At 45.3% G+C, this 20067-nt stretch overlaps 2 protein-coding genes across 3 annotated transcripts in view; one reads left to right on the forward strand and one right to left on the reverse strand.

Annotated features, from left to right (window-relative positions):
* The window catches only part of LOC102304551 (polycomb protein suz12-B), a 17555-nt gene extending 6275 nt beyond the window's left edge, over positions 1-11280 (forward strand). Inside the window, exons 4-16 of the mRNA XM_005924153.3 lie at positions 946-1014; positions 1337-1386; positions 1476-1561; positions 1654-1900; positions 2746-2848; positions 2974-3079; positions 3166-3340; positions 3548-3636; positions 4794-4937; positions 5472-5629; positions 5722-5920; positions 6997-7076; positions 7181-11280. Of these exons, the coding sequence (XP_005924215.1) occupies positions 946-1014; positions 1337-1386; positions 1476-1561; positions 1654-1900; positions 2746-2848; positions 2974-3079; positions 3166-3340; positions 3548-3636; positions 4794-4937; positions 5472-5629; positions 5722-5920; positions 6997-7076; positions 7181-7604 (1930 nt within the window). The 3' untranslated portion in view covers positions 7605-11280. The remainder of the gene's footprint in view (positions 1-945; positions 1015-1336; positions 1387-1475; positions 1562-1653; positions 1901-2745; positions 2849-2973; positions 3080-3165; positions 3341-3547; positions 3637-4793; positions 4938-5471; positions 5630-5721; positions 5921-6996; positions 7077-7180) is intronic.
* A 930-nt stretch (positions 11281-12210) lies between these two features.
* crlf3 (cytokine receptor-like factor 3) overlaps positions 12211-20067 on the reverse strand; it is an 18544-nt gene continuing 10687 nt past the window's right edge. For both annotated transcript variants that reach the window (XM_005924151.3, XM_005924152.3), the window contains exons 3-9: positions 18278-18485; positions 18045-18132; positions 17781-17958; positions 16865-17093; positions 16085-16223; positions 15851-15963; positions 12211-14653 (exon numbers count right to left, since the gene is read on the reverse strand). In XM_005924151.3, coding sequence (XP_005924213.1) covers positions 14388-14653; positions 15851-15963; positions 16085-16223; positions 16865-17093; positions 17781-17958; positions 18045-18132; positions 18278-18485 — 1221 coding nt within the window. In that variant the 3' untranslated portion in view covers positions 12211-14387. The remainder of the gene's footprint in view (positions 14654-15850; positions 15964-16084; positions 16224-16864; positions 17094-17780; positions 17959-18044; positions 18133-18277; positions 18486-20067) is intronic.

The following is a 20067-nucleotide window of genomic DNA, read 5'->3' on the forward strand; positions in this document are numbered from 1 at the left end:
ATTATCAGGTAGGGGCGGAGTCTTTCCAGGACAAGTCACCAAATAAATACCATTAAAACATGCAGTAAAACTCATAAAAATAACCCAATGTACAATATTAAAATATTAAAAAAGGTAAAACGCAGCAAAACATGCATAGTAGACAAACTTAGATGACTTGTCCCTTTCCACCCCGTGACACTTATAACATGTACAAATTGTAAAGTTAAAAAATATGATCACCTCGAATTACAAAAACAAAAGTCTAGACAGTGACTATAAAAACGACTGACCTAGAACAGTCACCGGTATCACAGCTCATTTATTTAACATTGGCGTTGACAGGCAGCGGTTAAAACGGCCTTACCTTTGCATTGGATGACTTTTCAGCTGGTGGGATATTTTGTGGTACTTCTACTTTTTGCAGCATGTTTTGCAAATTACCGGATTTTGTTCGGCGTCATCCTCGTGGAATCCAAACGACAGCGAGTTTCATTCCCTCTCGTCTGAATCTGGTAGTATATAAGCGCCTGCTCAGCACAGTGTGCTGGACAGAAAGTCACAGTGAATTACATACAGACAGCTTAATATTGTTTGGCAATTTATACTTGATGGTTACGATAAAGCCATTTTAACCATCGTACGCAGAAAAACACAGTGAATTCGATATATCGCCCACCCCTACTTTGAGATGTGATCGTTCAGGACTCTGTGTGAGGAGGAAGATTTTAAATGACAGAAGCTAATATTGAGGTGTCGTTAGCCCTTATAAGAAAAGCGAGTCATTCAATCTGCCTGCAGCTGTATAACCCCGGGTGTAGTGTGCCGTAATCCAGATTACGTCCTTGTTCCGAGGACAAGAACCTGATCTTCCTCCAGAAATAAGACGTTTGCCACTGAGTTTCTGCATGTTTGGACTTTCTGGTTGTACGATTGCTAACTGCTGCCGTTTGTCTCCATGTGCAGGAAAAATTACAAGGTTGACAATCTTCTGTTCAAAGTGGAGAAGATGAGAGGGGAACAGGAGACTCACAGGTAAGCGCTCAGTCCTGCAGGACTCTCTGCTTTCCATTCCAAGCTTCTAGAAAACATTTAGCTCATTTTTGTTTATCAAGTGACAAAATATCAGTAAAAAGTTCACCAGCTACATGTGGAGCGATCCCGCTGAGGTACATCCACACCTAAAAGCCCATTTTTAGCAGGAAAACAGTGCTGTAGCAAAAAGAGATTCTCAAGTTTCACATTTTTATTTATTTGATGCTGCTTTCTCTGGCACCAGCACGCCTCCTTTTATAGCTGCGAACTTCACAATGTTTGGTTTTAAAAATATCTCAGAACGTTTTCCCCTCTTCTACAGCTTGGCCTCCAATCTTCAGCTCACCTTTACTGGCTTCTTCCATAAAGCTGGTACGTTTTTCCATATCGGCACTTTGTTTTATCGTTTCCACTGATCTCACTGTGACTAACAGGAAATCTTTTGTGTTGTTTGTTTACAGGAAAACTCTCTCAGGACAGCGAGAACGAGCAGAACTCGGTGTCTCTGGAGGTGCTCCTGGTCAAAGTCTGCCACAAGAAGAGGAAGGTGTGTGTCATGAATTTCCTCTGCTGGTTTTCTACAGTTTGCACGTCTAAATGAAACACACATGAAGTTTCCTTTTCTTGCTTCCTGTGTAGGACGTGAGCTGTCCGGTGAAGCAGGTCCCCACGGGAAAGAAGCAAGTCCCTCTGAACCCAGACACGAGCGCCGGGGTCCAGGCCAAGCTGAGCTCCTACCCCTCCCTGCTGGTTCCCAGCAGCGAGTTTGAACCCAGCAACTCTCACATGGTCAAATCTTATTCGCTGCTCTTCAGAGTGTCACGACCCGGGCATCCACGAACACAGATCAACGGGCTTGCTAATGGCGAGATTCACCACAGCAGAGGTGGGCAGAGTGGGTTATTGGGTGGGTCTCATCTCTGCAGCTTTGCAAAAGCTTGACGGAGCAAGACAAACCAAGGACAAGAAAATGGGATTGTAGCAAAAAGCCAACTTGATTTGTTTGCCATCCGATCATGATTAAGTGCCTGGAGCAGAAAGGTTTTTCATCCCCTGCAATAAAAAAGAAAACATGAACTAAACTATTGGAGAAAATCCTGATTTAGGCCGTAAACTGGGATCGTGAAAGGAAGCAGGATTTGACTTTGGTTTCAAACACTGATGAAGTTAAAGCACCCCTCACGTGAGTCCATGACAGTTTTGCCAGTACTGGTGGGAAACTGTCACAGGAAGTTGTTAACCAGTTACTAGCGTCAGTAGGGCTTAAATCATCAGGGGACAGGAAATGTGTCATATGTTTTGGTAACACACATTGAGCCAACTTCGGATGGATCCAATCGCAATAGCAGCGAGTAGAATTACGAGTTTAAACCAACTTCTTAGATGCCAAAGAGTCCTCCCTTTGCTTAACGACTTCAGATTTCTTATTGGTCTGCAGTGGAAATTATCAGATGTTAGGAGGTGAGACTGTTGTACGGCAAGTCTTGATCTAGTTCAGGGATGTTTCGAGTTCGTTTATAGCGGGTCCTTCAGACTTGATTCACTCAAAGTTTTTAGTTGACCCAGTTTAACTTGCAGAAGATTATTATGGCTGCTCTATCTATATCTATATTTCTTCAGCTGTTTGAACTTAAAAATTAAACACAGTCACCCTCGTAGCTCCACATCCGTGCAGAAAACGAGGGACAGTTTGGCGGAGCAGAGGTTCATGTCACCGTGTGTCTTTTTCAGACTTTTCAGAAGAAGCTGTGAACAGGAAAAGGAGGAGCTCTGCTCTCAGGGAGGAGGGAGAAACCACATTTGTAGCTCAGATGACAGTCTTTGATAAAAACAGGTGAAAGACACACACATACACCGACGCGCACACACAGTAGCACCTTTTGGCACAGGAAAGAAAAGGTGTCATTGCAGCGTTTGTGCAGCAGAAGTGAGAAGACGTTGTCGTGTACTTGCGTGCAGGCGTCTGCAGTTATTGGACGGCGAGTACGAGGTGTCCATGCAAGAGATGGAGGAGTGTCCCGTCGGTAAGAAGAGGGCGACCTGGGAGACCATCCTAGATGGAAAGGTGTGTGTTTGTGTGCGTGAACCAAGTAACCCTCAGTTCACACAGCTGATCTGTGTAGTGAAACCCCGTGTTTGCTGTTTTTGCAGCGTTTGCCTCCGTTTGAGAGTTTCTCTCAGGGTCCGACTCTGCAGTTCACACTGCGCTGGACCAGCGACTCCGCCGATCATTCCACCGCACCCGTGGCCAAACCGCTCGCCACCCGCAACTCCGAAACCAACCAGGACACCCGACCCAGCACCCTGAGAGCCACGCACGCACCAGGTGAGTGTAGCACAGATAATGAGTGCTGTGTTTCAGCACACGCGTCAAATTCGTGTTTCATGTAGATTATATCCAGGATGATCTAATATTTAGATTCAATTATGACGTGCTAGTAACCTGCAGATGTTTGGCCCTTTTCCCAGTGTGGCCCTCAGTAAACTGACCTATAACATCAGCAGTGAAAGTGTTGCTGTTTTTCTTCTGCAGCTGTGAAAGAGTCGGTAAATACAGATGTTCAAACCAGAAGAGAACAAGTCTTATCTGAGCCTCGACAGAAGCTACGAATCTTCTACCAGGTCAGTCCGTACCTGCTAACGCTGCCGTTTCTCCCACAGACTTCAGTCATTTCTGTGACCCTTAAATGTCATTGGGGATCTTTTTTTACACACATCTGTAATTTTTCCATGATGGATGGATACTTTGTTGATCCCACAAAGGATCCTTATGCCTGTTACAGCAGGAGCAAGTGGTGAGGGCTTTATACTGTGACAGTGCAAAAACGTACACATGTGATAAGAAAACAAAGAAAATAAATGATAAAACTGATTTTAGGAAGAGTAAAAAGTAAGACTGAGAGTGCAAATCCCATTAATAGATAATATGTACACTGTACAAGAAGGAATAATACAGAAGTGTGTGTGAAATCTTACACCTGACAGGTGTGTTCACCTGTGACAGAGTTTTATAGAGAACAGTAGGAATGATTTCATGAAGTGTTACTCGAGGCTCCCCACAGCCTCATTCAGAGGCTTTGCACAGCTGTGCTGATGGATGATGGACACCTGATGGACATCTGCTGTCTGTAGTTTCTCCACTGCTTCGGCTCTCCCCCCGTGAAGAATCCAGTGAAAGAGAGACTGTGTGTTACAGATGGTTAGAAAAGTTGGACACTCACAGATTCAAGCGTGAGTGAACTGTATGAACAGAGCTCACTTCAATTTACAAAACAAATTTTCAGCCTGGCCTCAGAGGAAAACATCAAGTTATCACGAAAAGGCAAATTGTCCGTGTTCGTTGACACAAAACGCAATTTTTATTTTGGCCAGCACGACTTTCTAATGCACGTCAACGGGAAGTATATTTTCTGTCTGGGGCACATGTATATCCTACCAGTTAATGTCAGTCTACACCTGAGCACAGATGGGGTAAAAGATGTGGTATTTTTGTGTTGTTGCATTAGCATTAGAATTGGTAATCCCTTTTCTTGGGCGTCGGGAATCCCTGTGGTGAGTTTAGGTGAGATAAAATGACCCAAAAACCACCGATGAGGTGTGACAGCGAAACAAAGGAGTGCCGAGATCAAAGTGTGAGACACGGTGGGATTTATGAAGGCCGCTGCATGTCGATTCAGACCTCCGGAGAAGTAGCAACGGGATGTGAATTCCTCGTCAAAGCTCAGCGAGTCTGTCGCTTCTCAGCAGCTGAGATCACACTCTGTTTCTTTCTTTCCTAGTTTCAATACAACAACAACACACGGCAGCAGACCGAGGCCAGGGATGACCTCCACTGTCCGTGGTGCACGCTGAACTGCAGGAAGCTGTACAGTCTCGTCAAACACCTCAAACTGTCCCACTCCCGCTTCATCTTCAACTACGTGGTGAGAGATGTACACCAGCTGTTGCTCTCATGTTTTGCACTGCCAGTTTGACCAAAGCTTTCCTACCAACCAAATTCCTGTTCTGTCAGACATGTTTCTTAGGTAAAAATGTCTTCTTGCAGATGTTGCCTAACATCAGCTTACCTGCTAACTTGGGTAGATTACTTGATATCTAGTGCAGCAGCCACATCTGCGTCAGTCAGAGCTAATGTTAGCTCTAGGAAAGGAAGAGAAGCACAGATATACCCAGGAGCATAAATCCTTTGGATTCAAACAGTCGACACGCTGTTGGAGTCAACACGAGCATCGAGGAGCGTTTCATTTTTAAGTTCTATTACAACCTGATGAGCGTGCTCCACAAAGCTTAGAATCAAAGCTAAGAACAAATAAAATCAAAGATACCAGTACTTTAAAAACATCGTACAATGTAAAACTTGGGGGTATCATCAGTATTTCTTATTTAAATTCAGCACTGAGATCTTTTAACATATTGTCGAGCGTGTCCTTTAAATATGCATCTCTGATCTTTGGCAGCCCCATCCCAAAGGAGCAAAGATTGAGGTCTCTATCAACGAGTCTTACGATGGGTCGTATGCAGGAAATCCTCAGGACATCCACAGCCAGCCGGGCTTCGCCTTCAGCAGGAACGGCCCCGTGAAGAGAACCGCCGTCACCCACTTTCTGGTCTGCAGGTACCCCTCCAACTTCTCCTCTACCTTTATATTTATTTACATGCTGCCGAGGGCGACAGGAACTCCTGATCATCCTCTTCCTGTCCTCTCAGACCCAAGAGGACAAAGCCGAGCCTGTCGGAGTTTCTGGAGTCTGAGGATGGCGATCGGGAGGCGCAGAGGACGTACATCAGTGGACACAATCGCCTGTACTTCCACAGCGACAGCTGCCTGCCGCTGAGGCCCCAGGAGATGGAAGTGGACAGCGAGGACGAGAGGGACCCCGACTGGCTCAAAGAGAAGACTGTAAAGGTGAGCTCGAGCCAGACGAGCGAACACAGGAATGCTCCTGAGGAGGAAGAAGCCGGGTATAAAAACAGTAGAACGCTTCATTGGATCGGTATTCGATATCAACACAGTTTGAACTGTAAAAAGTTTGATTGGTGTGTCCCGGCTCTCTCAGTCTGGGATAGGAAATTTAATAGTTATGAAAGGGGAAAAATCCAGGATAACCCTGTTTCCATCTTCACCAAATTCAGAGAAACAAATACGCTTCCAATAATCAAACAGCGATATTGAAACATTTTCTTTCTCCTGCTTCTAAAAGGAGAACATTTGGAGAGTAAAACATTTCGGGTTGTTGTTCAGACGAAACAGCCAGTTTTTGTTGAAGGTGTCACCTTGATCTCGACTGTTTTCTCTGATCGTTAAAAACCTCTGAAGGATTCAGACGATTCAGCAGACGCTCGGGCTTCTCTCCTCCTGTGAACGGCTTCTGCTTCTCGTGACTGTGTTAACTATGCTAACTTTTCCAGATTGGTGTGAGGGTAACAGAAGTCAGCGTGGACGTTTCTGCCGCTGGCCTATTGATGTCAACATTAAAGCTCCCCATGACTTAACAACCTGTGACTTAAAGCAGGTTTTATAATGAACGATAAAAAAGATTTCAACACACACACACCGTTTACAAATGGTTGTTGTGTTCTTGCGTTTCTTTGGTTGGTTTGGGGAGGTTTTCTTTTTCAAGTTTTCTCTGTGATGTTGGACTCCAACCTGCATAAACACTATAGACTGTATGTAAAAGATGGATGTAACCCCGTGGTTTGAAGAATGAAGCCAGTGCAGAGGTGTCTTACATCTGCAGGGAGCGGCTCCTCTTGAATCTGATTTGTATAGAACTCTATGAGGAAAACGACCCTATTTTTAACTCGAGTTCTGACTTCAGTAAATGCTTTGCTGAAGAGTTTGTGGTCTCATTTAAAGTCTTTTTTTTAAAAATACCAGAGGATGCGACACTCGCCTAAATCATAAATTTGAGGCTTCAAAATCGACCTCCATCTTTTATATACAGTCCATGCTAAACGCTAACTAGTGTGCTCTGATTGCAGCAAATCGAGGACTTCATGGACGTGAACGAGGGGGAGAAGGAGATCATGAAGCTGTGGAATCTGCACGTCATGAAGCGTGGGTATGTACTCGGCAAAGCTGTTATCAAACGGCAGAAGTTTTTTGGTTTATTTCAGGGTTTTTGTTTTTTAAACCTCACCTTATCCACTGGCGTCTTCTTCCCAGCTTCATCGCAGATAACCAGATGAACGAAGCGTGTCTGCTGTTTGCTGAACACCACGCCGCCTTCATCGTCAAACGCAACCTGTGCCGCAATTTCCTGCTCCATCTGATCAGCATGCATGACTTCAACCTGATCAGCACGCTGACCATCAACCAGGCCATGGCCCGGCTCTGCCTCGTCCAGAGCCAGGCCACCCACAGAGACAAAGAGGAGGACGACGAAGAGGAGGAGGAGGACTGGGAGACGGCCGCGGAGTCCCAGCCGGAGCTGGATCCTGACCCCGATCCCGATCTGACGGAGTTTAAAACCTGCAGTACCGAGACCGCCAACAGCTCCCTGGAGACTGGAAACCAACTGATGGAGGACGGCAGCGAGAAGCCGCACGCCAAGCAGAAATTGTCCGGCTTCAGCTCGGTTTTAAAGTGACTGCTCGGCTGGAGCGCCACAAAGATTCCCGGACAGAGCGGGAAGACTGAGGCCTGAATCAGCAAACAGGTGTTAGACACACACACGGGTTACTGCAGGGATTCTCAAAGGCAGGTTACACCAGGATCAAAATGAACTTCACATCCTGGAAGTTACACATTCAAATCGAAGAGACGCTTTATGGTTTCACAGTTCATCAACGCTGAGATCTTTGAATTATTTTTTAATTATTTTCACGTTTTTCCATGTTGTTTGTCCTGTTTCTGTAAATGTTTGAGTGTTTAACTCTGAGCTGCTCCAGTTTTATTTCCAGCCTGACACAGCTGTGGAGTGAGCACAAAGCAGGTTCGGTCTTAGGGTTGGAGGTGCAGAAGACGGTCGTACGCCTTCTGCAGATGACGAGTTGCCTTCAAAAGAGGCGTCAACATTTCATGCAGCAGCTGCGAATTCAAACAGGAGGAGATGGGCCGTCTGCTCGGGACTGTTTTCAGCAGCGGAGTGATCCGTATTTGGTGCTCTCTTTGGTGCTACTTTGCCTCTCGAGACTCTTCGTTGGTGCGCTGAGTCATTTTGTGTTCACTCCATCGTTCAAACCTCATGTCAGTCTTCCTCAGAGTGAAGCATCAATCAGTGACCTTCCGGGCACCCTCAGCTCCACCAAAGGTTTTCTTTTAGCAGGGAGTGTGTGCACATGCTCAGTAGTGTCACGGTTACGGCGTCTGATTGGGTGTCAAGAGTGTTGCTGCAAAAGGAAATTTGACCCGTTATTATCAAGAAATGTCAGGGTTGAACCGCTGATGGTCGGGAGGTGGCTGATCACAACTTGAGACGCCTGTTAGAGCCGTTGCTATCAGGTGTTTTTACCTGGAGACACCACAAAGTTCGTATTAACGTGCTTGTTAGCTCAAACACGAGACAAAAGTCTCTGAGCTTTCTTTGATCGGGTCAATCAGGAAGTTAATCCTCAGGTTGGGTTAATTTTTGACATCCAGTGATCATGAAAACAAGATAATATTAAATAAATGGTTAGTTTTTGCTGCAATGTTCTCGTTTTGTATGGTTAAAGATAAAGTGAAGACTTTTTTCCTTTGCAGGCGTTTTTCTCTCTTTTGCTGCTTTAGTTCAGCTCGAGCCGAGACGATGAAAACTGACTCCTGCCAACGAGTTTTATCTGGAAGTAAAAGGTTTTCGCTGGATCGTTAAAGGTTCCAGCTTCCTCTGTGTCGGATCTGAGGGTTTATTGAACCTGTGACTCTGCTGTACTCGTGGGCACACCTCCCCTACAGTTATGTTTTTCTTTAAACTACTGGTGCTAAATGTTTTTACTCCTCAGTGCATCTCCTTTCTTACAACAGATCTCCACTGCCAGCTCTCCAACAACGAGAAGCATGTTTAGTTGTCTGTTTCGGTTTTTTTTAAAGCGACTCCGTTTTTCCTACAGTGCTGTTTTTACCGTGCTCTGAGCCCAGGACAACAAAAAACACTCGCTGTGCAGCAAAACTGGACAAAAAAGCTCCTCAGAGCTCAGAGAGGCTTGGAAAGGCCACGTTCCTACTGTTGTAATCTAAAAAAAATTGATAACTATAGGGTTAAACTGTTTATGCAGGTGCTGGTTCCAGTTTCTTTAAAATAAGAAATTGCTGCTTTATTTTGAAATTATTATAAACTGAATAGTTTAAGTTTTGGACTGATACAAGTTTGGCTGGTCTGTTTTGTGTTTGTTTGTTTGTTTGTTTGTTTTCTTTTATTTGATCAATGAAATTGTTTAAAAAAAAAAGAGAGAAAAGAAACAAGAAAAGCCACTTATAAAACGAATGGTTCCACAGGGTTGTGATGTCGCTTTATGGTGTGGCGTTAATGCAATATAAATAATGTTGCTCCAACCAAAAAAAAAAAAAACATGTTTTGATTAGGGGGGAAAAAAACACCTGGAAGTCTAAAGTTGGCTGGAGGAGGTGAGGGTGGATGGATGGTTCAAATCCAGGCCTTTCACACAGGACGTTTGGGGTTTGAGTCCACCATGATGTGAAAAGTTAGTACTGATTTATCACTTTTAGACCAAGCGACACACTCGGAGACTGAAATAAGTATGAAAATGTGCAGTTCCTGTAGCGACCACCAGAGGCTCCTGCAGTGGATCAGTCTATGTTAAGATGTCCAACTTTAAGATGTTTAAATAAACATGTTTTCAGCCAGATATAAAAAAATAAATACATTTCTGGATGGTTTCTTCCTTCAGAAAAACTGCACAGCTTAAAGTGGCCACTCTGACACGTGGGTCAAACCATCTACTTCATGTAGATGATGTCATCTCGCTTTCACATTTAGGCTAATGCTACGCAGCTTAGTTAGCACATTTCATATCCATAAAGTTGATACAGCACACAGACATGCATGTCTGTTAATTGGTGCTAAGAAACTCTCTAAAACTGGATGATTTTCCTTTTGGATTTTTGTTTATTAGAATTAGACAGGTCCATGTTGACACAGGCAGCTGTAGATGTTAGCTCCTAGGGTGCACTGTATCCTTGCTAACCAAACTAGCTAGCATTAGCTGATAGCTTGGTACACCAGTTTTCATCCAGTCTTTTCACTTCTGGCTCCAAAAATCAACATTGTTGGAGGCCAAACTGTGAAGTCCAGAATCCAGCAGGTGAAGGCACAGTAACTTCGTCCATCTTTTAGATTTCTTTACCCCCACGAATCTGCAAAATTGTGACATCACAACAGTGTGACTGGTCCTGGAGCAACATTAAAATGATGAGGGGACACCATGGCGGCACATGTAGTTACTGAACACGCCCACTACACCTGTTATATATAAATGTAAATATGACTGTAAAAAACAAACGATAGCTTTGTGATATGTATGTTTTTGAAACTCAAACACCATCAGTGACATTTTAGTAGGTATTTTTAGTTAAAGGACCAAATTGGGATTCATTTCCTGCAGATTTCTTTGCTCTTATGTGTCCTGCGTCATGTGACTCCTGGATCCCTGCTGCCGTCATTACTTTGACATTTAACCTCGAGAACACGCCGGGTAAAGATTAGACATGACAGACGAATCGCACCGTGAGCATTTCAGTCTCCACGGGCAATTTTATTTTGAAAATTAAAACCGTGCTCTTGTATAGACTGTATATGAATGTTGGATGCATCTATTGTGGACCCTCTGTGTAGGTTTTTCGCGAAACGACAGGAGTAGTAACTCCTGGAGTTCTTCCATTCTCCTGCAAGAGGGTTCCAAAAACACTCGAGGGCGCTGCCACACATTTGTAAATGAAAACATTTCATCACCCCACCCACTAGTAACAGAGTCAGGCAGTCCAGGTGCTGATGTTTTTACCCGTGCCATTTTAGCCTAAATGCAGTACGAGCCTCCAGATGTGGGCAGCTGTGAGGCCATGGGAGCATAACGTCAGACATGATCATTTGGATGTATTTAGAGCTTATCGATCTTTGTGTTGTTTTAAAAAGCTTTATGCCTGCTGGTGACTGATCCAGCCTGCTGAAATCTGCAGATCTGAAACCTTGTCTTTGTTCACGAGACCCAGCAGCGTTTTGCACAATACGGGAGGAGCCGTGTGGGCCAAACGAGACTTTTCTTTAACAATAATGTAAAACTAGTTCGAGTCACAATGGTTTTCTATTAAAAAGGACAATTTTGTAATAATATTGGCATCATGCTCCATTTCTTTCACCAAAGTACACGTCACTCACAGCTCGGTCACACTAGGTTCAAAATAGGACAGCAGTGACTAAGTGTCGTCGTTTCAGGATTGCACTGATTTCATTTGCTGTCTGAGACTGATTGCAAGTACTTGCTGCGACCAGCTGATCGCTCAGAGCTGCAACATCCCAAACCTCTGGGTGACTTTTGATCACAAAGTGATTGCACAGGTTGATTGCACGTGGCTCTTCCCTCTCATGTTGCTGGATTGAGAGCTCTGACTTTAAAGCTGTTGTTTGGGTTTTTTGATAAAGGCTGTTGTGTCTGATCTGGTACTTTTCATTTATAGACAAATGTTGATTTATATTTTCTATAAATTATATTATGGCTGGAGCATTCCCTGCATGATTGTTCCAATATAATATTGTACAACTTTTTGCAAAGACAAAAAAATCAAAGCAATCTGCATGCTGGGTTTTCAAATCTTCCAAGTATGAACGTTAACTGCTCACACAACAGTTGGTAACTACTTTTACTGCCCTCTCGTGTCTGCAGTGAGGAACTACAACACAAATGCAGGCAGCAGCATTTCTAAAATACAGCGACCAATAGAAGTGAAATAAGCTGATCTCGTTGCCATAGTGAAGACTTCAAACACTGATGATCTTGATCATTGATATCTGCCAACTATAATCCAGATGCTGTCCCACATGTGACCTTAGTGACTCCCCACATGAGGTGAAACATCTTCATGAACAGCTGTCATCCACTCAAGACGGTGAAGATGCACAGACGTCTTTATAGAGGTTTAACAAACTGATGTTGTGGTTCCTGTCGTGACCACTGGGGGCAGCACAGATTAGAATACATTTGCCCCTTAAACAGGCAAATTAAACTTTAAAAAACGTGCATTGATGTCATTGATGTCAAAACTGAGAATCACATGATGATCTTTATTGAGCACAATGTGAAGAGACCAGCAGTGAACACACATGCAATACAAAGGTTTGACCAGCAGGTGTCACTGATGTGACTTTGACACAAACAGGTTTGTTTCCTCCACCTTCAGACGAAAAATAAAATAAAAGGGTTTTTTGAGGTTGCTGGTTTCCGGACTTTTGTACCATCAACTGGACCAAATCCAGAGTCCCACAGTTCTCTAAAAACACGCAACACTGTGCTCAGTTCTGCAGAAAAACAGGAGAACTTCTGTGAGCAACAAGCTGTCCCGGCCTGTCTTTGTATCAGCTGATAACAGATTACGCCAGGCGGCTGAAATGTGTCCAGACGTGTAATAAAAGCAAGACAAGTGAGCAGTTGCAGCAGATAAATCCTATGACAGTGTGTGTGCAGAACACGTATGTAAAAACAAAAAGCTACGCAGGAAAACTCGCAATGTTAAGACATCTGAAGACATTTTTAAACCACATCAGGCCCTCTGCTCCACCAGAGTGCAAACATGAGCATGAAAAAAATTGGCAGGGCAGGAAAAACCATGGGGAAACTTCCTGTACATTACCACAGACTTTACTCCGTTTAGTTGACTGTTTTGTTAAAATGGCTGCCGGTTCGCTACTGAAAGAAATGATAACGGATCATTTGCCGTTTGACGCCCTCCTCCTGCTTTAAATACTGTCAGCAAGCTTAAAAGTAACCATGTAACTAAAAAAAATAAAAAAGCAAAAACAGAATGAAACGCTCAGAGCGCCACCTGTCAGCCAGAAATCAGTCATCAGCTGGGAAATTGGGACGCATGATTCCGATTTCATTTTAAAGCCTCAGCGTCACATTTTGGATTTCTACATGTTGATCCAGGTCACATAGGTGACCGAGGTTAGAGTCAAGATCAAATCAAAAGTCCCCATAGACTCCCATCTGTACAGCAGAAAGACGTGTTTACAGCCTGCTGTCTGTCAGTTTTTAAGCCTCAACAAAATCTAAATGAGTTCAAAAAAATGTTATGAAGGAAAAATTGTGCACTGAGACCAAAACAGCGTCTGTATCAGGCTGTAAACATGTTTATTTCCGCTTTAAAGTTGCACATTTTTAACATGGGAGTCTATGGGGACTTTTGGAGACAACTAGTGGACGTTGGAGGAACTGCAGCTCTTGGCACTTTTTTAGCCCTGATAATCATCACTTTCAGCCACGTCTGATTTCATGCAGGACTCTAACCGCAGGCTAACATGTAAAGGTCCTGAAATGGAGCGCTTCACCTCAGATATTTCTGTGCTGCAGCCCTGAAGGATCCGATTGGTCAGAGCATTCTGAACGAGCCATTTTTATATGATGCCGACATGTGTGTGGGTTGCTGTTTCCAAACGCCACGTGGAGGTTTATGGATAAAATCTGATTCCTCAGGACTTTTACTGGTTTTGGTTTTATCCTCCTCTATAACCCGTGAAGTCCAAGTAACCCTAACCTGTAGTAACCATAGTAACCCTGTGCTATGAAATTATGCGATTTTCTCAGAAGTCAAACGCCAAAAACGACACAGTCCTTTTAATCATGTCCAAACCTCAGGGTTAGGGGCTCGAGCTACTTCTCATTATCTCTGATGACTTAATAGTGCGTCCACATCAAACAAAGGCTTTGCAGAGGTCATGGCTGCCACTCAGAAATGCAGGACGAGGTTTCTAAAAGTGAAGGGTAAACCATGTAACGTGATATCAGGGTGAATGCTGTGGGGTTCTGAGCGGCTGCAAAGTGGTTCACCCTCCATTTGGTGTGAACACATGAGACCTCACTGGGTAAATGTGCAGATGGAGGACGGCTGAGCTCAATCAGTGTTACTCAGAAAGTGAGAGGACTGCAGGAGAGGGGACAGTTAGTCCTCAGACTGAAACTCTGTCCACGGCCTCGAGTACAAACAGCAGAAACCGTCACTGCAGAACCGAGCCGAAGACAGGAGCTGCAGTTTGTGACAAGCAGAAGGAAACGTCGGCAGACGCCGCCGGCTGAAAACTCGCTCCAGCGAGGAAACTCCAGAAGAGAAAGGCTCCTGTTTGAGCTTCAACCCAACAGACGTGCGAGCGGCTTTTTTTGTGTGTGTGAGGTGAAAAAAAGAGGAGCAGAAATGTTTGGACTGGGACGCCGGAGGAGCCGGCGTCTTAAAAGACGAGCACCTTCCAGCCGGAGTGCACGAAGGAGCAGCCGAAGAAGAGGCAGTCCACCGGCTGGTCCACCAGCCAATCGAACACCACCTCGCGGTTCCCCGAGCCGATCGTCACCCTCAGCTTGAAGTTGCCGCCCTCGCTCGTGTTGTTGTTGCTGATGGGGAACAGGCTCACCACCTCCATGTCAAAGGTCACGGCGGAGCCAACGGTGACGGCGGGCAGCTGGTTGGTCATCTCTTTCCCGTTGACGAAAACGGCACCTGAGGAGAAGAAGTTTGAGAGAATTCAACATTTGTTATTTATCATAAAAAAGAATCGAAGCTGAACTTTAGTTAAATTGAAGTTTAATTTTCAAGCATCTCGTTTAAATGCTTCCCACAGAGGAATTCTACACTTCAGGAGGTTTTCCCACTCTCCTGTTTTCAGCTTCGGTGATTTTGCTTTAAGTCTCTTTGTCTCCTCGTCTCCGACGATGCTCTGCTCTTTGCTTCTGCATCAACACGTCAGCACCACAGAAACAGTCTGAGTTGATTTGCCTGAAACTCGTCTTCAGGCTGTTTCTTCATCTTTGCAGCATCACCAGTTCTTCTTCTTCGACATCTGGTGGGGTTTTTTTTAAATTTAATTTTGGCTCCACCTTTCAGTGAGAGGCTTCAAACATTATACATCCCATAACTGGGAATAAATTAAATTATGGTCCATACTCACAATCCTGCCTGGAAATCTAATCCCTATAATCTCCCACCAGGAGGGAAACCATTGATCTAAAGCATGGCGTCCACACAGAGAGCCTCATCAAGAGAAACCTTTCAAAGTATCAGAGCATCAGAACTTGAAGGAAATGACTTTTCAGATCTGATCAACAGAAATTAGAGACTTCAAGAGCAGTTTTTGGAATAATGGAATCTAAACAGTCTGCAGCCTGTTTTTATACTTCAATGAAGCTTAAAGTGCCGCTGTAGGAAAACAGTAGCGTGGTGGTTAGACCCTGTGGATCCGCCATCTGATAGTGACTTTAAACATTGTGTTTAAATGTGTCTAAACAAGAACAATTTGCACTGGCCTCATCATTTATTTACAGTCTTTGAAAAGGACCCATTAGAAATGAATCCGCCACTGAAAATAGTCCCTGACAAGTGCACTATTGTCTCTGGTGTAATTCAGTTTTGTTTGTATTTCACCAATTCACAACTGCAGTCGCCTCAAGGTGCTTGGATTAATACAGAGAAATCCCAACAATCAAACGACCCCCTTTGAGAAAGCACTTGGCGACTGTGGGAAGGAAAAACTCCCCTTTAACAGGAAGAAACCGGCTGGGGGTGAGAGCCTTTCTTATCTGCCAAAAAACAAACATTTTCGAGGAGACTAACGAGTTTCAGGCTCAAATCCTCAGCTGTGAGCCACGCAGACTCGCCCTGTACAAGCTGAGTTTTTCAAGTCTATCTGAGGCGGCGTACCATTGGTGGAAATGCAGACAGCCTGGTCCCGCTGTAGTGACTCCTCTTCACTCTCGCTGTCTATGCACACGCCCAGACTGTCCCTCCGATCCATCTGACCCGCTGCAGAGATCCTGCACAGACACACAAAAACACGCCGTTAGCATCTAACTGTGGATTTACATATGATCTGTACGTGACGTCCAGGAGAGAAATGGAAAGATCTCCATCTTTAAAGCTTTGTTGTGGGCGTACTTGAACGTGAGCGTCTGGCCGCAGAAGTAGGTGGGCGCTTTGGAGTAGAGGACAGGGCAGCGCGATTGGGAGGAGTCATTGCGCAGAGCGATGTTCTTCCTGCTGCTCAGGATGTAGCCCTCGGTCCCTGAACGCCACTCTGGAAGATAAAACAAACACACGGCGTTCGTTAGCGGACCTGATCTGCTTCAGTTTAAACTTTTAGGTTTCTATATATTAACACGGCTCCATACTGCAGTGGAGACAGAGACGGTCTCTGCTGATAGTACAGAAACACAGAGGTCGTGCTGATGTTTCCATTAGATGCTGCCTTCCTGTTAGAGGTGCACTGATTGGCTAGTGACTGCATGAGAAGGCTGCAGCGAGTCCTGCGCACATAAATGCTTACAGGCCTGTGATGATGTCACGGTTCCTGCAAACAATTACCAACGCGACTGCATTCACAGCTCTGTTATTTCAGCTGCAACCCGGGAGGCGTTAAAGGGTCTGAGAGTTAAAAACAGAATGAAAACTGGCAAATATTTTAGAGAAAGGTCACAAACACGAGGCAGAGGTCCTTGAAGGACGATAGAGTAATAATATTATTGCTTTAAAGTTATCTGTAGCCAACAGGAGGTGAAATCTCTGTTTCTTACTGGAGCATCTGATTTTAGTGGCTTAAAAGCCTGGAAGGCTTTTGGGAAGAGATGCAGGTCTTTGATTTGCTTTAGTAACTCAGACACGAGTGAACTTCACCGTTTGCTGCTACAGGGTTTCCCTCTCTCGGATGTCTCCACCTACCGTGCGGTGCCAGCGTGGTGTAGCCCGTCTGCGGGATGCTCCAGGGGCTCCACTCGGTGCGACCCTCCCCGCGGGCGCAGACCCTGAACAAATAATCCGTGTGAGGGTCCAAGTGGAGAACCAGGAACTCCGATTCCCGCCCGATGTAGGCGTCCTCATACTGGCTCCCCCCGCTGCCGGAGCGCCGGTACTGCAGCCGATAATCTGCAGCCGCGAAGTCCTCGTCCACCTGAAGCACAAACGATAATGTCCAGTTTTAATTAAGATGCAGAATAATGCAGATCCTCATTTCACCAAGTTTTACATTGTAACAACAAATGTCCATATTTGAGCTGCGATTCCTCGGCACAAACTTAAAGGAACACGTGTGTTTCCACCAGAGACTAAATTAACTTCATGATTTTATCCACACAAACAGACGTGCTCGAAGGATTTTGGTGCAGAGAAGACTTCACTGCAGAGGCTGACACTCAGGTGAAGTTTAAATGCTGTGAAAACTCAAACTTAAAGGACTTCTCTGAACTTCTGGTGTCCATTTATGATCAAGAAATGTCATTAGTAAGTTCAAAGAGCCCTTAATTACACTGGCAGTTTAACCTCCTCATTACACCGGCCTTAACTTTCACTGTTTGAGTCGAGTAGTCTGGTTTTCGTCCACAACATTTAAAGTCACACCACTACGAGTGTTTTACAGAGCGAGTGAGCAGCCTGCCTGGGAACTTTTATTTTGAAAGCTGACTGGCTCTTCCTACCCACCTCTGTGTGGTGCGATGGGACTTTAAACAATAGGCTCAGCATTATCTCAGATCGTGGGCTTGATAAGGTCTTTTGTTACGCTCTGCAAACTCCAACAAGCTTCTTGCTCAGTCTCTTCACCTGGAAAAGCACCGTGTGTGTCCCGTTTACCCCTGCTGACCTTACACCAGCGAACCAGGATGCTGCCTGGTCTCTCCTGCAGCTCCTCTATCTGGACGGGCGGGTGGGAGGAGACAGCGCCGTGGCGAGCCACCCGGTCCCTCAGCAGGCTCAGCAGGGAGTCATCAAACTGGGCTGAGACACACGGCACGTCCACCAACGCTGGAACCTCTGGCAGGCTGGAAAACACGCGCACAGTTCTAAACAGCAGCTGATTAACTTTTTCCTTTAAACGCCTGCAGCGAAACACCTTCGCCCGTATCACCTGTCCAGCTGGATGTGCATGGCCTTCTTCGTGAAGCTGCCCAGTTTGTCCTCCTTTTCTCCAAGACCACATCGCAGAGCTGCTTCTCCTGCAGAGAATAAGCATGGATCATCTTTCTGGGCTTGCTTTTGCTCTGAATAATTGTGAAAACTGTGGTGGCTGTAAATCATCGTCTCTCCTTCCTGAAAATAATATTTTGCAGCTGCGTTCGTGGCAGCGTTTGTGCGACCCACCCTCTCTCAGCAGCTCGTCGGCCTGGCCCACGCCGTGCTCGATCAGGCTCTGACAGTCGTCCAGCGGCTTGATGCTGTCGGCCTCGATGGTGTCTACCTCGGTCAGGAGGTTAGCCAGCCGCTCCGCCAGCAGTCGAGTAGCCGCCGCCTGCAGTTCGGCGAAGTGCTTCCGGAGGGTCTCGCGGGCCTGACCCGAGCTGCCTCGAATCTGAGCCACCAATCAAAGAGGAAGAAGGTAAAAACAGGTGAGGACACGACTCCGAGAGAGAACGACATAACCGAGTGTTTCTGTCATCAGACGTCTCCTCGTTAGCTTTATTGGTGCTAATTGTTGCTGTTTTGTGTTTTCTTTTGTCTTTGCTCGTTTCAGCTCCTGAACAGGTTTTAGCCAAAGAGTGAGCTCTGAAATAAGCATAAAGGGGCTGCGTGAAGGGAAAATATAACATTTAAGGGCAGTGTGGCAGATCGTCAGCACACTAATTGTAACATAAGCTGAAAAATAACAACAACAATAATGCAAATTCAAAAGTACCAAATTTCGAGCTGCCAGTGTCGTCTGAGCGCTCAGTCTCAAGACCATCAAGGAAAAAACGAGTTCATCTGGAATCTGATGTGAAAACACGTTTCTAAAAGTCGGGTCGGGGTCGTGTTTCCCACTGAGGAGCATCTTCTCTCCTTCAACATCTGTAAACATCTGTGAGCTGAGCAGCTGCTGCACTGTCGGGAGACAAATGCCTGATGGAGGATTCTCGCTGCTCAGCAGTCCTGGCTCTTCTTTGTCCTGTTGTGGGTTCGTGAAGCTCCAGATGAGCTCATCCGGTGAAAGGTCGCACAGACGGTGATTTCTGGAAGTGTTTTTGAGCCCGTGCACTCGTTTCCATCCCAGAATCGTGCCTGTTTTTAATGCAGCGCTGCCTGAGTGCCTGAAGATCACGGGTACCTGCCTCATCTCAGAGCCTTTTGATGAGATTATACTGAGTTGGTTGTAGAAACGTTTACTTTGCCCGTCTCCAGCAGCCACAGAGACCCACAGTCTGTGCTGAGATGCACAAATCATCACCTTCTGTATTTATTTACGGTGCACACAGCGTCCCAGCTGTTGTGGGGTAGTACTTTAAGCGCTTATAAATCAGGAAACATTCAGAGTATAAAGGTAAAGTTCTGCAGGGCTTCATCACACGTACTGAAGTTATTATACATTAAAAACACAGTCGGTTGATTCCGGGGTTTCGTTTGGGAGGAACCGATAGAGTTTCATTGAATGACCAGCCACAGTTACGCCGCAGTTAGCGCTATGACAGGTTACACCTCACACAGAGGCGTTGCGGACCGTCTGCACACACCAGCAGCTCATCAGGAAGCTGACTTACTCGTCATCTGCAGCGGCGGAGGTCATGTTTCAGTTCCTCTTTGCAGAACACACAGAGTGAGATTTCACAATGAGTACACGGAGAGCGACGGCAGGAAACGGAAGGCTGATTGACAACTGCTGCACTGATAAAGCAGGGACTGTATGACGACGGAAAGCCGCTCTGCCAGAGTACACTCGGATCTTTTTGTGTGTGTGAGCAGTTCTCCAGCAGAGGCATCATATCCTGGGGATTATCAGCTGGACACAGATGAGCAATTATCAATATTTTGGGATTTGAAAAGTAAAATAAGACTAAAGATATGATCCAAACACGAGGCAGGACAGAAATAGTTTTCCTCTTACAAGAAGAGAGATGCTGCAGTGATAGCATTGTCTCAGATCTCAAACACACACTTTGGTATCCCTTATTCGCTCTGTG

The sequence above is a fragment of the Haplochromis burtoni genome, unplaced genomic scaffold (genome assembly GCF_018398535.1).
Source record: "Haplochromis burtoni strain Fernald_Lab_line unplaced genomic scaffold, NCSU_Asbu1 Contig_68, whole genome shotgun sequence".
NCBI lineage: Eukaryota > Metazoa > Chordata > Actinopteri > Cichliformes > Cichlidae > Haplochromis > Haplochromis burtoni.